Source organism: Eubalaena glacialis, chromosome 16, assembly GCF_028564815.1.
Source record: "Eubalaena glacialis isolate mEubGla1 chromosome 16, mEubGla1.1.hap2.+ XY, whole genome shotgun sequence".
Lineage (NCBI taxonomy): Eukaryota > Metazoa > Chordata > Mammalia > Artiodactyla > Balaenidae > Eubalaena > Eubalaena glacialis.
In genome coordinates this window covers 65617670-65636510 of record NC_083731.1, presented here as the reverse complement: position 1 = coordinate 65636510, position 18841 = coordinate 65617670, and the positions used below count along the sequence as shown (strand labels likewise).

Here is an 18841-nt window from a genome sequence, read left to right as displayed (position 1 = left end):
GGGCAAAAGCCAGATTGTGGGAACTGAGGAAGGGAAGAAAGGGAAGGTGTAAGCATCAGCCCAGGATAAAGCAGACTTGGCCATGGATGCACCTAAAAGCCTACCTGGCCAATTATCTCCACTACCACCTCCAAGTGGTCGTTTGTTCTTAATGAAGTATTTTTTCCTAAGACATTTGTAGTATATCTTACTCTAGAAACAAGGTTGGCCCTCATGAAAGTCATCGAGGGAGCCCGTCTTCACTGCTCTGGCAGTATGGGTTTTCGTATGTCCAAAGGGCCCTGCACGGTAGCAAAGACAGTTTTCCAAATGACAAAATAACGGTCTGTAAAAATATATAGTTTTATCAAGTCCTTTAAATAGTCAACAAAGGACAGTGGTCTGTGTAGCCTACTGATTATAGTATTTAGAAGGCACGTGTATCAGGAATAACTGCGTTATCAGGATTTTATACCAGTTTTGGAAAAGAATTATAATAATCAGGGATACAAAAGCATACTGTGTATTTCCTTAATCCTCATCACTACCCTTTGAGGTCAGAATCACTATCCCTATTTTGCAAATGAGAAATCTGAAGTTCAGAGAAATGAAGTGTATTGGTTAAGAGTATGCTAACTGTTGCAGCAAACAATACCCAAATCTCTGGGGCTTAACACAATAAAGGTCCATTTCCCTTTTGTGTCACAATCCAATTTGGCCAATGAGGTTTGGGGGCAGGAGCACAGAGGCTCTGCTCTATGAGGCAGGGATCCAAGCTCCTTCCACTGGATAATCGACATCCGTCTGGCACGTGAGAGAAGGGACAAAGCATGGAGAGTCCCACAAATGGCTTTAGAGGCCAAGTGACAAACATCATGCCCACTCATATTCCAGCGGCCCGAACTCAGTTGACACAGCCCCACCTATCTGCACGCGGAAAATGAAGTCTCAAAGCGGGCCAGGAAGGACAGGGGAAACCCAGATATTGAGGAGCACGGCATTCTCTGCCACGTTAAATAACATGGTGAAGGTCACCTAATTGCACATGGAAGAGCTGAGAAGCAAACCCGACACTACCTAACTGCCCCAGGGGACCCTGCTGTCCAATGGGGTTTCTCCTTTCATTGCACTGAACCCACTCCTAATTTTAGCATTTCTCCAAATGACAACAACAACAGATGGTTATAGTGTGTGTTTGTATTTTTTTCATCTGTCTTTTATTGTCTGTCCTGCAATTCCGCTTTACAAATCAGTGGTTTTAGTCTTCTGAGGGGCATACACATGGACACAAAATTTGGGGAGCCCTCTGAAGACCATCCAGACTATGGAATGCATGAACCCCAAGCAAGGAACTCTACACTACCTTACTGTTAACTTACTTCCAGCTTTCCACCTGCTTCCCCTCCACTCCCATCCCCCCACCCCACTTCAGCCCCACGGACCGCCTCCTTGTTGTAGCTTGTTTCTTGATCTTTGCAGCCGCTGTTCCTTCTGCCTGACTTCTTTCCCCCCCAGAGGTCTGCGTAGCTCATTTCCTCAAGGTCATTGCTCAGATGTCACCTTCTCAGGAAGACCTTCCCCTTCCTACCCCACCCCCGCTCCCATTCATGCTTTTTTTTTTCTCTATAGCACTTCTCACCTTCTAATATACTATGCATTTTACATATTTATAAGTTATAAATTCTCCCTGCATTAAAATGTGAGCCCCATGAGGGCAGGGGTTTTCATCTATTTTGGTTTTGTTTACTGCTCTATCCCTGGCACCTATGACAGTACTTGGACACCACAAATATCTTTTTGAATGAATTGAGGGGCAACAAAGGAGTAGAAAAGATAACGGGCACACAGGTAGATGTGTGATGTTGAAAATGTTCTCGTTCCAAAGCTGGTTCACAGGTGTTCATTTTACCACTATGCTTCACAAACCACGGAGATAGTATATATTCATATATACGTATAATATTATAACATAATTTTAAAGTACTATATGAGTTTGTACAAATAATCCCACTCAAAACAGTGTGCCTGCTCAGGTATACACCCTGGAACCTTTTCTTATCTAAATAAAAGAGTCAGATGGAGAAAATCGGGCCCCCAAAATGTCATTTTCATTCCTTAGTCATTTATTTAAAAATACATTTTACTCATACTTTTTCCTCAACTATGTCTTAATAGGCCAATGGAAAAGTACTTTATATAATTCTTTTTAGCGCTATACCATGACCTTTTAAAAATAGCATCTTACCTTATAAAAGTGAAACTAACAGTTTTCTTTGAAAATCTATTTGAAGTGTTAGATACCTATAAGCATTTCTTCTAAATTAGTCCTCTAAAGACATTTTCAAAGCGATTCCATGATTTGCCCAACAGTAATTAAAATTAATATAAATTTCAGCTGAAATTTTTTATTCCACAATTCACTTTTCAAACATATCCTCTTTAACATCTCACTAAAAACAGAGGTTTCGATTGCAAAAAGGCATTAGGATACCTAAAACATTGGTCACAGATACGTTCACAGATTAAACAAACGAATAAAGGGCAGGGCAGGAAGGAGGAGGGAAGGGAAGGGGGAGGAGAGGGGAATTTAGGGGAGAGGAGAAGAGGCAGGAGAGGTAAGGAGACACCCACATACATCCATACTTGTACACTGTAGATGTCAAGTTTCAAAACCCAAGAAGCTTACAGGACTTAAAAGAAGACATTTGGAAGCCATCCACTGTTTTGAAGTCCTGCTTTTGAGTTCCAACCCTGCCATTTACATCGGCAGATGTTCAAACTTGGTCTCAGTTTTATCAGTTGTAAAATTCAGATGGTTTTAAGCAACTGTTCAATGAGATCATGTATATAAAACTGCTCTGTAAACAATAAATTGCTAAGGAGAAAGGTATCTTCAAATTTCTGACATAAATGCCCCAAGCTTTATTAAAAAAAGCTTTATTATACTAAATTATAATCTGATGGTTTGAGAAAGTCCTGGTATTCAAACCGCACAGTGAGAAGGTTAGAGATTCCAGCTCCACACATGATAAAGTTAATCATATTTCCTTGGTGTAAAACAAAAGGCTTAGATAACTAATAATGACCTGCTGTATAGCACAGGGAACTGTACTCAGTACTCTGTAATGACCCATATGGGAAAAGAATCTAAAAAAGAGTGGATATATGTATACGTATAACTGATTTACTTTGCTGTACAGCAGAAACTAACACAACATTGTAAATCAACTATACTCCAATAAAAATTAAAAATGAAAACATGAGGCTAACAAGTCTTCCCAATATCCTTCTAACAAAAAGCGGGGGGAGAGGGGGAGGCAGGGAGGGGAATTATTGCCATATATGTTCATTTGAAAAAAATAAGTGACAATCTAAAGTAGAAACAATGTACATTGAATCTTAAATTAAGGCCATTATCAACAATGGCTATTGACCATCTTAAGCCACTTAACCAAATCAAAACTACAAATGTGTTTCAAATAACTAAATATTCACAGAAAAAAATACTCCATACCCAACAAAATCAAACTAATTTGCCAAGGGAAAATATAATGGGCATGGACATATAATGAACATGTTATGGTCTTTTTCAAAGGTCTATTTTTAGACATGAAACAAACTCTCTTTAATTAAAACCTTTGCTATATACGTATTTCCTGAGCAAGTAAAGCCTAACAAATCCAATATGAGTGAAACACTGTACCCTGGAAACAGTAAGGAGCCCTGAGTCATTTACAATAGTAGTTTCATATAACCTTCCATCACTCTCACCACAATAGCAAACATGCAACCTTAAACTAACTGAAAGCTTTCTAAATTTAGATACCTTCAAATAATGCATCTTAAGTTATATGTAAAGGTTTAGTAAATTATTTATTACTTCTCTTATCTTTATTAATGGGATATCATGTTTAACTTGTAATCAAAATGGAAAGAAAGCTGTTATACCATATATTAGTGTACCAAGACTCAGAGTTTCCAGTCTATATTTAGTTCACATTAAAATGGAAGCAAAGACGCAAACCAAGCTAAAAATAAAATGTTCTACGAAGATGAGATTTTTAAATGGATTGAAATCTAGCTATTTTTGGTCCCCTAAACGCTGATTGCATTTCACAGCACCTTAACTTTGTAGTGCTTTGCAAACCGTTTTCCATCACCTAGGATAGGGATCAAAAAACTACAGCCCACAAGACAAATCCATGGGCCATATACTTCTGGCACCTATGAACTCAAATGTTAACATCCTTAAATAAAGTTTTATTGGAACAAATGTAGTCACATTTTACCACATATAGACATATACCACACATATACCACATTACAGCTGCATATAGGTATTTAAGTATTATCTATAGCTGCTTTTATACTACAACAGTAGAGTTGAGTAATTCCAACACAGACTGCGGCCCACAAAGCTTAAAATATTTACTACCTGGCCCTTTATAGAAAAAGTTAGCTGATTTCTGCCTAGATGAATGTTAATTATTCTAATTCAAGGTATCTTCCTGCTCATCACCTATCAAAATGTAAAAATTCCTACTTGCCTTTCACATCATGTTGAGTTTCTGAACAATAAACCTGTTAATATTACTTTATTTCTTAACAATCTTCTGGCCTTGTTTCTGTTTCCTGTCCTATTTGGATCATTACCCAATCCAATGTTTCCATGCAGAACTGTGGCTAAAAGTCTTAAATAGTATTTTCGAATCTATTCTGTTTCTGTTTTAAATACTGGATATGAATCAGCATGACCTACTAATGGGCTGCCACCTACAACCTGAAAAACACTGAGCGAGTCTTCCCTAATCTACTCTATCGAAGGTGTATGGTGAAAAATAATGTTTTAATTGCACAAATTGTATCTCATAAAGCAGTGAAAAATACAAATCAATATTTCCATATTGATTATGCCTTACCATAAAGATATGAGTTTATTTATACATCCTTCATGTTAAAGTAAAACCAAGGTACCAACTGAAGAATGTGGTGGTTATTCTTTTAATGGGCTGAAAGAGATGTCCCAATCCAGATATAATGTTGCAAAGTTCTGAATATCTTGCCAGTGTTTAGGTATGTTTTACCTAAATTTAGAGACTCATTTGTGGACATTAAAATTAACTGTAAGAAGACATAAATGTCAAAAAAATAAATGCGAGCATAATAAACTAAATTAGGAAATATTTTTGACACATGAAGCTTCAAGACCTTAGCCAAGATGAGTCAGTGTGAAAAAAAGTCATTGAGATGGTTCCCACTTGTTTACACTGTTTGGCTTATGATGGTTGAACAACCCTAGTCTATAAGCCTGACCAAAGTTCCTCCAGCCATTTGCTGCAAAATGAAAGACTACAGTATTCATGGGCCAACAAAAAGCAAACCAACTGTCCTTCACACTCATGTTCAAAACCAAGCTGGTCTGAGGTTGTATCAGTGCTGTTTCAGAATGTCTCACTCCCAGCAAACACCTGTGAAATTCTCCACAACAGTAAATCTGAATGCAAAATCAAGCTTCTCCTTGAAACAAGACTAAGAATTTAGGGATAACAGTCAAGGGTAGAGAGAGAAGAAGAGATTTGATGAGTTACAGCTCCCTTTGGCTTCCCCACATCAGCACTATTTAAACTTTTGTATATAAGTGATTTTTTTTTCCTTTGGGGAAATCGAGGCACCCATAAAATTATCTAGCGTTTAGCACCTGGGTAGCTAGATGAGACTACCTGAAATTCCATTTAGCTAATACAGAGAAAGGAAAAAAGTGAAAAACAGAGAAAGAGAAAAATAGTAGAGATGACAGCAAGGCAAAGAAACAGGAGGGAAAAATGGGAAATGAAAACGGGAACAAAGAGCATACAATATGAGGATGTGATGAGGGTACTAAAATGTACATGAGCATTTTATTAAACCACACGAATTTAAAAGGCATGCCAGTCTTATTTATTCTTTATTTAAAAAGTACATTGGGGGTTTCCCTGGTGGCGCAGTGGTTGAGAATCCACCTGCCAATGCAGGGGACACAGGTTCGATCCCTGGTCCGGGAAGATCCCACATGCCACGGAGCAGCTAAGCCCGTGCGCCACAACTACTGAGCCTGTGCTCTAGAGCCCGTGAGCCACAACTACTGAGCCCACGTGCCACAACTACTGAAGCCCGCACGCCTAGAGCCCGTGCTCCACAATGAGAGAAGCCACCGCAATGAGAAGCCCGCTCACCGCAACGAAGAGTAGCCCCACTCTCCCCAACTAGAGAAAACCTGCGTGCAGCAACGAATACCCAACGCAGCCAAAAATAAATAAATAAAATAAATAAATTTACAAATAAAAAAAAAAGTACATTGTATCCACTGCAAAAAAGCTGAGATTAGTGTTGTCTTAAAATAGCCCATATTTCCTTTCATAGAGAGCTGGTTAATTAAATGATGACATAACATGCAGGTTAAACCGTATGAAATTTCCCATATTGGACCATTTTTTTCCAGCTTTATGGAGGTGTAACAGACAAGTAAAATTGTATATACTTAAAGTACACAATGTGATGATTTAATAGACATATACATTGTGGAATGATTACCACAATTAAGTTAATTAATATATCCATCACCTCACAGCTAAGAGGGTGTGTGTGTGTGTGTGGTGGGAATACTTTGCTATTCTCTTAGCAAATTTCAAGTACACGATGCAGTATTATTAACTACAGTCACTATGCTGTACATTAAATCCCCAGAGCATATTCATCTTATAAATGAAAGTGTGTACTTCTCCCCATTTTCCCCACCTCCCAGCCCTACTCTCTACCATTTTGACCTACTGACAGAGCAACTTCACTTAGCTCAACCTAATATAATGGAGTACTTTGCCATCATTAGAGAGAATGATGTAGTCGTGGTCAAGCATTAGAGAAATGATCTCCATGTTTCAAACAAATGAGATGCAGAATGCGTAGAGAATGTTCTCATTAGTATTTTTTAAATACTACATATTTATATATATATACACACACACACACACACACACACACATATATATTCTTGTATGTGCATAGAAATTTTCTGGAAACACACCAAGAAAATGTCAACAATTGCCTCTGAGACAGAGACGGTGTGGTCTAACGTGGGAGGGAGATTACTTTTCACTGGATACCCTACCATCACCAAATATCCTCTCACACTGTCTGAATGTCTTACTATATGCACACGTTACTTTTTCAGTTAAGAAAAGTCTGGATACTTTCCAAATGCCACAATTAACTTAAGGTTCTTCACTAACACTCAAATTATTTAAAACATTAACCAACATTCACAACAAGGAACACTTCACTTCAAATAAGGTAATTACTTAAGTTAGTGGCTGTTTTTCACTCCAAACCTAAACTAGACACCAAACAGCTTTATGATCCTAAGGATCTTAAAGGACACTAAAATAAGTACTGCATTTTAACAATAATACCCATATATATGAAGCATTATATGTATGTATGTAATATATACACACAGTCATTCATTTAAGAAATACTTACGACCTCTATGTGCAACTCACTCTGCTGTAGGCCCTTTGTATGTCTGTACATAAGTGCTTTCCAAAGAGAAAGCATATATGTGCAGACATATGTAAGCACATGGATATGTGCGTGTAAATACGTGTGCATGTGCCACAGACACCACCCCAGGCTGCTACATAACCAGGACAGAAGATACCATTAGTAATCACAACTTGTGAGACCTAGTGGTCCCTTGGTTTATCTTTGGGATATACAAGCTCCTGCTGTCTTAAAAATGACTAAGCCTTGGGCTAGTCTCAGGGCCTCCTTCTCCTCCAGGCTCCCCCATCTTACACACCTGTGGAAGGGATCAAGGGTATCTGTCCTTTTCTAAAGATCTTTTCCCTTAACTCTCATCTGGATCACAACTGAAGACTGGAAACCAACAGTGAAATTTAGCAGCTCCCATTCTATGAATTCCGCCCACTGCCCTGCCCTCATCCCTGAGAATCAGTACCTGTGGTAAGAGATGTAACTGACGAAATCTGTAGCAGAGATGAACAATCTGGATTGGGGGGTTGGGACAGGCAGGGAGGACAAGACCCACCAGTTTCAGCCGGTTTAGGCCCTGATTTCATGTGTCCATATATGATAATGTTGATGAACTTGTATGCACTTGTATAAGCTAGTATAAAAGACAGAACTTCTGAAATTGAATACATCTTTAGAAATTTAAGGAACATTTCATTTAATGATCACTAATTATCCCTAATCATGGCAAAACATTATGTGCTAAATATTTTTGTGAGAAAGTTAAATGGAAAACCAAGAATAAACATGCTTTCTGAATTTACTCTTAGTCTTGATATAGATGCTTTACCCCAAACCATAGATAATATCAAATTTAAAGAGTATAATCGTAGCTATCGTCATGCGTTCAAGAACCCTTCAAATTTTAGTGGTACTCCCAACAAATTTGTTGTTTGACTTTACTCAATTCAAATTAGAGTTATCTCTAAATTTTCTTCCAAACAGTATAAATTTACTGGTCAATCTTGATAAAAGTATACATAGAATTTTTACCATTTCAGTTGAATGTATAAAAATACCATTTTTTTAAAACCTGCCATTTTGCCCATTATTAACACAGTTTTGTGAACTTTTTTTTTTAACTAAGATTTCAAATGTTAAAGGTACTCTCTGTTAGGAAAGTCCCTACTTTGTTTAGCCTTAATCTTCTAAAAATACATTAAACTCCATATCCTTAATTTATCAAAATTATATTAAATTAAAAATGTCACTGTTAAAAGGAGGTTACAAGATGCGCACTTAAAAATGAAGCATCTTTGACTCTTCCCTAAGTGCAGCTTGGTAACAGCTGTGTGTGTGCTTACACATTTATTTTAGAAAATAAGGAGGCAGGTGCAAACATGAATCCACAGGCATATAATAAAAGTTCTATTTTCATATATGGGTCCATTAACCTTAGAAAACAAATCCTCATAAAAATAGGTATAGAATGAATTAACTTCTGCAAATTTATTCTTAAAGAGCACACAAATCCAATGATTTTATTGGTTCCCTTTTCAAATTCCTCGTTAAAGTCCCCCCGTGATAACTGACTCTCTGCGTGATGATTTCTACAGTATGATGAAAATTAGAGTGTATAAATAATCCTTCAGTGGTAAGCATTTGCTCTATATACATATAAAATCAAATTAAAACTCTCAACTTTGAGCCCTCACAGGTCAACAGTACCTGCTACACAGAGTAGCACAGCATGCTAATCTCCATGTAACACAAAGCGGTTACTTTTCATTATTAAAAATAACCAGGGGTGTGTCGATAAGATAAGAACACTGCACTTAGCGGGAACCTAGTACTCGAGGTCTGTTGTTTGTGCCGCGCAGGGTGCGGTTAACCGCGAGCATCATTTACCAAAGGGCAGCAAAGGGGCACAGGGACTGTCAGGTGTCACCTCCCCATCTACCCGCTCAGAGTGGGCCAGGGAGAGGCAGGGTGCTGCCCACGGTAAGGGAAGGTGGCGAAGTTCACTGCAGCTCTGGCTGGTCAGCCTGTACTTCGCTCCCTGCGCAACGCACACACTCTACCGAACCATTGCACGGCACGGAGGACCAAAAATGAAACACTCTTTTTTAGATCCCTGAGTGGGAACTCTAAACACCGCTTCCGCTTTTTCCCACGCTCCCTGGCTCCTTTCTCCTCCACCCCTGCCCACCCAGCTCCCCCGGAACCCACCCTGGAAGCCCCAGCGCACGGGCCGGGAATCCCTTCCTGCTGCGCGCCGTCCGGCTCCCCCAGGCCCCGCCTCCGGGCCCAGGCCCCGCCCTCACCTCGGCTCCACACTTTCCCGGGATCGCCCTGCGCCCCAGGCGCCCACTCTCCTTTTACCCGCCCAGCCGCCTCCCGCCTTCCACGCTCCCCTTGGGCCCGCCTCACCTTGGTCCGGATCTGCCCCGAGGTGGACACTTTGCGGATCAGTTTCTGGGGTCCCTCTTGCTCCGCTTCGCTGTCGGACGAATCCTCTCCGGGCCCGGCCGAGGCAGTGGCGGGGGTGACCGCGGCGCCGGCCGCGGCGGCCGCTCCTCCCGCGGCGCCCGGAGGGTGGTGCTGGCCGCCGGCCCCCGCCATCCTCTCCGACTCCTGTGGGGACACAGCACCGCCCTGCGGGGGCGGCGGCGGTGGTCAGTAGGTGGGCTCTGCTCGAGCCGGGCCCGGAGCCCCGCGCCCAGGCGCCGCCGCCATCTTCCCCTCCCCCAGCCGGCCCCGCGGGGGAAGGGTCGCCGGGGACCAGACGCCTCCCGCGGCCGGGGCCCTCCAGGATCCCGCGCTCCGCTCCCGCCTGAGTGGCGACCGCGGTGGTGCGCAGGGGACACGAACCCAGGCCCGCTGGGACGCCAGCGCACCCAGCCTCGGGATGTTACAGGGTTCCTGACACGGAATACAACCGGCGCGGGTAGAGAGAATGGGAGCGACAGAGGGATTGGGACAACCTCCTACTTCCCCTAGAGTTTGGGGTCCCCAGGATGGACGGGAGGGCGGGGGAGACGCGAAGCCTCCGCAGCCCATCCCCGCAGGCCCGGCAGTGGCGATGCTCCCTCCCTCGGTCCCCGGGCAGCAGGGGCAAGAACGGCCCCGGGAGTAGAAAGGGAACCTAGCTTCCTCCCGGCTCCCCTGGGTGCTCCCGCCACCTCCTGGACCCAGAATCTCTCCAGAGACACTTGGGCCTCGCCGCACAGTTCCCGCGAGTAAAAGTCCCCTCCGGCCCCGAGATGGATGGGCGCTGCCCCCTCGTCTGTCTCCGGACCCCGGAGCCCTTCTCGGATGACCCGTACCTCTCCCGCCTCCGCCTAGGGGTTCGGGTCCTTTCAGCTCTCCCGACCGTGGCCTTTAGTTTCTGGCCCACCCCCACTCCCATCCGGCGCACACGGAAGAGAAGAGCATTTTCCGGGAGGTTCCACTCGGCTCTGAGAACTTTTGGTTCAGAAAGAGCGATCCCTTTGGCTAACAGGAAACTGGCCAGGGCGTGGAGAGCGCGCAGAGACGAGCAAGTACCCGCAGCCCGAGACGACAGAATGCAAAATAAATATATAAGCTGAAGCGCTAACCGAGACTGCCTGGAAGAAAACAATGCACTGGAGCCGTGTGAACACCAGTGCCCGAGCACGAAAACATTGGAAGTTCTGGGAGAGCCACTCCCTAACCCGGACTAGAGCAGGAGGAAATGGGATCAACAGGCGGCAGGCACCGCTCACAGCTCGTCCCCCGCGAGCTGGCTGAGCGGACACTTGGGAATAGCAGCCTCGCGGTGCGTTGTGCACGCCCCGTGCCAAAGAACCCTTGTAGGTGTGGGAGGGCTTCCGGGAAAAGAGACTAAAATGACAGATTCCTCTTGTCGTCCACAGAGAATTACAAACTGGTGTTAGCTATATTTTTAAGTAGGGCAAAAAGTCCCTGCCAGACTATGCGGTCTCTTCACACTTCAGGAAAGCATTCAGTCTCTTTAGCGTGTTCATGCCCTTCAGGATTCATTCGAATTTTTTCAACTGACGTGACCTTTGAGGGTCCTCCAGACTAAGGGAGGGATGTTTTAGTTTGGGGTTTTTTGTTGTTGTTGTTTGTTTGTTTTTAGTTTCAGTCTTACTCTCAATAATTTGCTGTGACAGAACTAACAGTTCTAAGAGATTTTAGGAAACAATATGCAATCCCAATACTACTGTCTATCCACACGGTAGATTAAATTGAAATGTAAAATGTGCTGGTTAGTTTGAATGTGCAAAGACAGGAGATTGCTGCCAGGTAATACTAATTGATAAAGGCTACTTCTCCGGCCTCATTTGTCTTCTTTAGGAAGGGAAGGAAGTGGCAAAATAAACCTTAAGAGCCCTTATGGCTCTGTAAAAATGCAATTCTATATCTACAAAGAACGTACTGCTGAGAAGGGACTTCTTTAAGAGAAAAAAATAATCAAAATAATGGCCTTTATCCCAACCCAACTGTTTGGTCACTGACAAGTCTAATGGTCTGACAGTGTAAATAAGAGCACCTAGTAAAGGGCCTCTTGAAAGAATAAAACTAGTTCAGACCTCTCTTTTAATGTAAAGAACCTGAGGCCCAAAGTCACAAGCAGGACCAAAGTCAAAATCATGTGTCTTATTCTAATGTTCTATTCACCTTACCACATCATACAACAAAAGTCAGTTTGTCAATTATATGTTTCTGTTCACACTTTAGGCTTTAAAGTTTTATATAAGTAACATTTTCCAGAAGCCAGGCAAAGAGTGATTAAAGGAAAAGGCATTGTTTAATGTCCATGCCTATTCTGTGATCTTAAAAAGAAGACTGAATACACTTCTCACTCTGATTCAAACACTGATCACTTAAAAATATTAAAATAGTTTCCCGTGCAAAAGCTGGGCAATTAATACTTCAAAGCAAAGGTATTCATTACTTCATAAAAAATTAACCTCACAGTTATCCCTGCTCTTCAAAGACTCCTGTAACAAGTTCTAAAATTTGGTTGTGACTTTGAAAGCACAGCCAGTCTTAGCCTGCTCATGCTAAATAAATGATCCCTGCTCTACAATTTCCCTAGCACATACTCAGAGTGAAATACTGTGTAAGCAAGTGAAGGAATGTTGCATCATTTCCCACAAAAGGCAGCTCGTGAAAAACCCTCTTTCTTCAATCATCTCTTCTGAGGAACTGTTTCAAATAATACCAAATTTAAAGTAGCTGACCCACTAGCATCTTTTCAGGTCTTATCTGTAAAATTTCCAGAATCAATATTTAAGCTGTATACTGTATACTTGCAATGCACTTCGCTTCCCTTAAAAATATAATAGCAATGTCAAGAGATCAATATTTGCAACCATTTTAATGTACCTCAAAATAGCAACTGAAACAAATTTCAAATATGTGGCATATTACATTATTTCTTTAATTTACAAGATTTCCTTGAATTTTTCCTTACTTGGTGTTTTCAGATTTTCAAATAATTTCTTAGATGTGTCTTACATATTTATTATTATTACTTTGAAATCTTTGTTTGGAACACAACATATCACAAACACACTATTACAAACTTGGACATAAGCCACATAGGCACTACATTCAAAAAGAAATGGAAATAGAAGCTACCACTAAATTAGGTTTAGATTTCTACTTAATAGGGCTTTCTGCCCCATTTAAAAAAAAAAAAAAAAAAACTATTATATTGAAGATGTATAAGTTAGAGCCAATTCTCATTCTGACACCAACTTTATGAATATTAACGTATTAATATCTATAAAGATATTTTGAATTACATTCTTATTGATCACTACTCATAACAAGAGGTTTAATATCCATTTGCAACTTTTAAATCTCATATGTTCTATGGTTTTACATTAAATATTATAAACATAAAGAAGTCTACATTTATATTCTGAAGAACCCAAGTACATAGGCACTTTAAAAAGAGTTAGGTTCTAGGACTCAAGTTCCTAATCAATGGGAACCATGCAAAGAACACTGCAGGTTGAACAGGTACACACCTGCTTTCATTCAAACTTTAAAACTACTTCCGTAATACACTATCTATTCCATGTTTAGAATTTAACATTCAAAACTTCATTAAAATTTCCTTAGTTGTTACCTCAACGAAAAAGGTTTCGAAATTAATTGTGATATCAATTCCATGTACATGTGCTCATCACTGTACCTAAGGCAAAAACCTTTGGCCATCTAGACTTAATACATAAATATACTTGTAAACTCTCATTTATGTTTTGGCCCTTTTTCCTTTGAAACTCTCCCCTTCCTAATTTTTCAGTAGTTCTGAATAGTTTCATCAGAGCCAACTAGATAAAAATCATTTGGAAATAAAAATAAATTTTAACAAGTAAAAGGTACTCTAGTATCCCTGCACTGTTTAAGAACTACTTTGTAAATACTCCCACACTCTTCTAAGTTCTGGCTAGAATTCTAACTATCCATTTTCCCCCAGGATATTATCTACAAGTAAGGGCTGCTTGGCTAAATATCTTCCTACCCACCTATTTCCACCACCAAAGTATTTTTTAATTAATTAGAAATTTAGGTAATGTCTCTGTTTCCACTGATTTGATTACATTCCAGACCTAGCGTTAAAGAAAATACACAGACACCTGAATGCTAACATTTATCTTCTTGTAGGCCCAGTGCCCTAGGTGGAGTAATGATAAGGCTAACAGTTTATTTAAATGCCCTCACTTAACTAAATAACTTCATTTCATCTCCATGTACAAAAAACGTCATGATGGCCAGCGGCTGCCTCTCAGCTCCAGACGTGGGTGCATTTCAAGTTAGACTTGCCTCATTCTCTTTATTATTACTCAGTATCGATTCCTGATACTATGTTTACTCTTCTGTCAGAATAGTTCTATGTAGAATCACATCATTTTGGGATCCGGCAAAAAAGGATAAGGAAAGTAAATCCTTACATGTATGCTGGCATATACAGTAAGGGATAATGCAACAGGATCTGTGTGCTGTGAATACTGCCTGTTCAGTACTGAATATTCCTTTTCATAAATGTAAATGAGTATACTTTTACGGTAAAGTATTAAAGTTGCCTATATTTGAATTAAAAAAACAGATTTTAAATGATAGCAGAATGGAGTCCAGATCAAAGCAGATGTTCTTAACCCAAGGTCTTCGAGGGTCCACAGATTTGGTTTTGGGAACTCTGAGATTCCCTTGAAATGTTATTAAATTTTTAAATGTATGTTGCATGCGTACATTTTGGGGAGAAAGAGAGTCCACAGCTTTGATTAGATTCTTAAAGGGATCACTAATCCAAGAAAAGTTCAAGAATCCCTGATTTTGATGAAATTTGTTTCGAAGAGAAAACTGTCCTTCAACATACTTAGATTAAGCTGGTATTTCCCCACTTAGCTCCACACGTCTGAAATAATTAACATTTAAATACTCTATTTCCCCTAATTTACCCCTTCTTTTTTCTTGTATACACCACTTTTCAGTAATTTGGATAACTTTTCTAAGAAATTAAATAAGAATCCCCTTTATTAGTTCTTAGACTTTGTGTCAGACATAGCTGGCCACAGGGTTTCAAATAAAATCACTTTGTCAAAAGTATCATTTTATACCACACATGAGATCCCTGAAGATTTTTTTTTTGGACTCTCTGAATGTAAACTATTAACATGTATGAAACAAGACATTCTGTCTACTCAGAATGAACACTCTGTGAGGATTTAAGGATTTGTGCCTGTGCTATCAGCTCCAACAGTCCTGGAACATAGTAGGTGCTGTATAAAATACCTGTTGAGTAAATAAAAAGGCTTTCAGTGTTTAAAGAAAATAAACCTAATTTTTTTAGGAGAATTCTGCAGCTGGACAAAGTGTCACAATTCATTCACATATTTCTGTTCGGGCTCTAGCTTCAAAGGCTAATAAATGAACATTTTCATTTTTGTCACTTTAAGTAAAGCAAAAATAAACATCTTCCTTTGTTTTTCTAGGCACAAAGTAGTTGAGGCATCAGCATCTTAAAGTAAAATACATATAACCGGGTATTTTTCATTGTGATTGGTGTTGGCTTAAAGTATGCAAGTTCAAAAAGGACTTCACATAGGAGAGTTTAAAAGTAAAAAAGTTACAAAACCAGGTCACTGAATTTAGTTCTCAGTGATCTTTGATTTAAACTCCAAAACTGAATTGTATTTTTAGTTTCAAGAATAATTTAATCCCCAGTAATAACCACAATAGAAGAAATGCGAGGAGATGGGCAACCTAACAACATGTTCAGATTTACAAAAGCAAAGACAGCTGCAGATACAGATGGATCAGAGTTGAAGGACACTCCAGAAAGGTCGGGAAACAGAAGGTAGAGAAACGTACTTGGGCAAAGGAGCTGGGAGTGTACATATTAGAAAAAAAAAAAAAAAAAGGATAACCAAGCCTAGCACCTGACCTAGAAGCTCTCAACAGGCAGGGGGCCAGCCTGAGCAGATAACGCGGAGTCCCTGGGAAAAGAGCATCCGAACATGTTGAACAAAATACTGATGAGGCCAGAAATTTCGGACGAGGCTTTTCAAATAGGTTCAAGAATTTCAACCAAGACGGAGTAGCAAACATCGAGGCAGGACGTAGAGAGCCAAAATTCGATGCCAGGGAAAAGGCAGCCCACACAGGATTACAGAGCTCTGAGCGAGACGGGGGTTTCGGGGTAGAATCTCTGGAGAGATGTGAGGTGATTCTGACTGTCTGAGTTGGAAGAAAGAAGTTGGAGTTTGAGGGACCAAATCCGAAGCCCCCCAGGCTCCTGCTCCTTATCCTCGCACACACAATGCACACGCACACGTTACTCTGGTCCCTCAAATTACCCGACCTCCGCGTTGTATGGGCAGCGAAAATCCTCGGTGAAATCGAGGTCAGCTTCCCGCTTCATCCCTCGCAAACCCCTTGACCCCTAGAAAAGCCCGGGGCTTTAGCGGCGAACACGAGGCGGAAGCGTGGTTCTGGGCTTCAAGCCGCGATCCGCCTAGCCAGCGCGTATCTCTAGGAACCTGCGCGCCCAGGTGACGGCCCAGGGCGCGGTCTCGGGAGGGAAGACCGGTTTCCTCCGAGCCATGCACGCGGACCCACAGAATGGGTTTTTCCTTTCCCCCTCCCTACCCACCCGCCTCGCTCTAAAATCAACTGAAAAGTTGAGAAGTCGATGAAGCACGGAAACGGTCCTACGAGGGCCGTGGTCAGAGGATCGCCGGCGGCCCCTCGAGGAGAGTCTCGGCTGGCCGGACAAAGGCGCTCCGGGAGGCGCGCGAGGAGGAGCCCGGGCGGCGGAGGAAGCGCTGTCCCGGCTGGGAAGCAGCTGGGGACCTCATCCCGGGCCATTTCCTGAACGGAACCCGGCCCGGGCGGGCGGGGGGGGTGGGGAACAGAGGAGAAGTGGGAGGGGGTGGGCGCGGGCGCTGTACCCACCGGTTCCTCCCAGGCCGGGCTGCGGGCGCCGGGCGCGGGGCGCACGTGCTGCGGCTCCATCGCGCCGGCCCGCGCCCGCCGGCCGCCCGAGCGCGCAGACCCGGGCCCCCGCCGCCGCCGCCGCCGCCGCCGCCGGGGCCGCTGGATGCGCTTCCCTCGCCGCGGTCCTCACGGCCGCTGCCGCCGCCGCCCCGGCTCCCGCCCGGGGCCAGCCACCGGCCCTCCCGCCGTCTCCGGCTTCCGCCGCGCTGCGCTCTCCCGCCCCCGCGCCGGTCCCTTCCTCCACCTCCACCTCTTCCTCCTCCTCCTCGGTCCAGCTCCGAGCGGTCCGCTCCCCGCCGCCGCCGCCGCCGCCGCCGCCGCCACCACCGCCACCACCTCCGCCTCCCACGGCCGCAGAATCCGCCCCTCGCTCCTTCCTCCGCCCCCGGCTCCCTCCCCTTTTCCTCTCCGCTTCCCACCCCTCCTCCCCGCCGCCCCCTCCTCCCGGCGGGCGGCCCGGGACGCACGTGACCCCCCTGTCAGGCCTTATAAGGCGCGGAACCGAAAGCGGCCGCCGGGTGGTCAGGGGCACCGGGCGGCAGTGGGGACGAGAGCGGCCTCCCCCGGGGACCGACGCCGAGCCGCAGCCGGGCGCGCGGGGAGCGGCGGGGGAAGCCCGGGCTGGGCCGGCCGATGCGCTGGCGACGGGAACGGCGGTGGCCGCGAGTCCCGGGAGACGCCTCCAGCGCCCCTCTCCCCGAGTCTCCCTCTCCCGGTGCCTGCAGCCAGCGCCCGCCTCCCTCCAGACGCCGGCGGCCCGCGCGGCAGGCACCTCCCCTCCTCTGGGCGCTGAGGCTTGAACGAAATCACGCTGGACAGTAACCGACTTGGACAGAGCGAGGGAGATAACTGCATTCCAGAGCCGCTGTTGAACCAGTTGCGCTAGGGATGGTTTATTCTTCGTGACGTTAAAAACACCGCAGATGGGTTAGCATCTGCAAGAGGGGTTACGCTTGAGGGAGTACTTCTTTTATTCATTTTTAATGATTAACGGTTTCATGGGGAAAAAACCCGGCTAAGGAGTCGATCTGCCTCCCTATTCGAGCACTACCTTCAAGTTAGAGGGGAAGCGACTGGCTCGCAGTGACTGCTCAATAAATGGCAAGTCACCTCGTCCCGCCCTTTGAAAACAACGTTTCAAACAGCGTTTCCGATCATCTTTTTTGGCATCGAAGACGGTTTGCGTCTATTTCCAATCCAAGAATGGCTTTTCACAGGTTATTCCGTCTCCTGGACTTTCAGGCTCCTTCTGTCAGCATCTTCCCAAGGCCCTTAATCATGTCAAATATATTCACACATTTTTAAAACAAACTGAAATTTTCAAAACACTTACTTGATCCAGTCTGTCTCCAGTCCCCACCTCCTCACAGCCAAGCTCTTCGGGAGATAAATGCCTTTTCTCAATATTCTCACATCCATTTCTTCATCTACCACCCATTCTTCCCTGCAAACCCACTTCTGTGCTCACTCTTCTTCCGAGGCGACCCTGACAAAGGTCACCTATGGTTTTCAAAATTCCCTAAACCGTTGGGTTGTTCCCCCCGACCCCCAATTCCCTTCTTATTTAACATATCTGCAGCATTTGTCACTGGGGACCAGAACTTTTATCCTTGAAACTATCCCTTCCATTGGCCACTGTGACACGTCAGTTTCCAGTTCTCTAACCATCTCGCTCAGCCCCTTTGCCATCTCTGACATGTTGGAGTGCTTAAATAGTCTGCCCTTGGTCTGTTTCTAATGCTGCCTGGTCTATCCAGACCCACCCATGACTTCAACTACCAACCATGTGCTAGTAACTCATAAAGTGTCCATCCCTATCTCGGATCTCCAGTCTGTAAAGCCAATTTCGTATCAGAAA

At 43.5% G+C, this 18841-nt stretch overlaps 1 protein-coding gene across 6 annotated transcripts in view; it reads right to left on the bottom strand.

The window, feature by feature from the left end:
* DGKH (diacylglycerol kinase eta) overlaps positions 1-17311 on the bottom strand; it is a 191033-nt gene extending 173722 nt beyond the window's left edge. For 5 of the 6 annotated variants that reach the window (XR_009697561.1, XR_009697562.1, XM_061171182.1 and 2 more), the window contains exons 1-2: positions 17228-17311; positions 9916-10140 (exon numbers count right to left, since the gene is read on the bottom strand). Coding sequence is in view for 4 of the 6 variants with exons in the window: in XM_061171182.1 (XP_061027165.1) it covers positions 9916-10107 (192 nt within the window). In the remaining 2 variants the exon portion in view is untranslated. Of the gene's footprint in view, positions 1-9915; positions 10141-10811; positions 10899-17227 lie in introns of those variants that run through there. The other variant, XM_061171180.1, reaches the window with a different exon arrangement.
* Positions 17312-18841: the final 1530 nt, after the last annotated feature.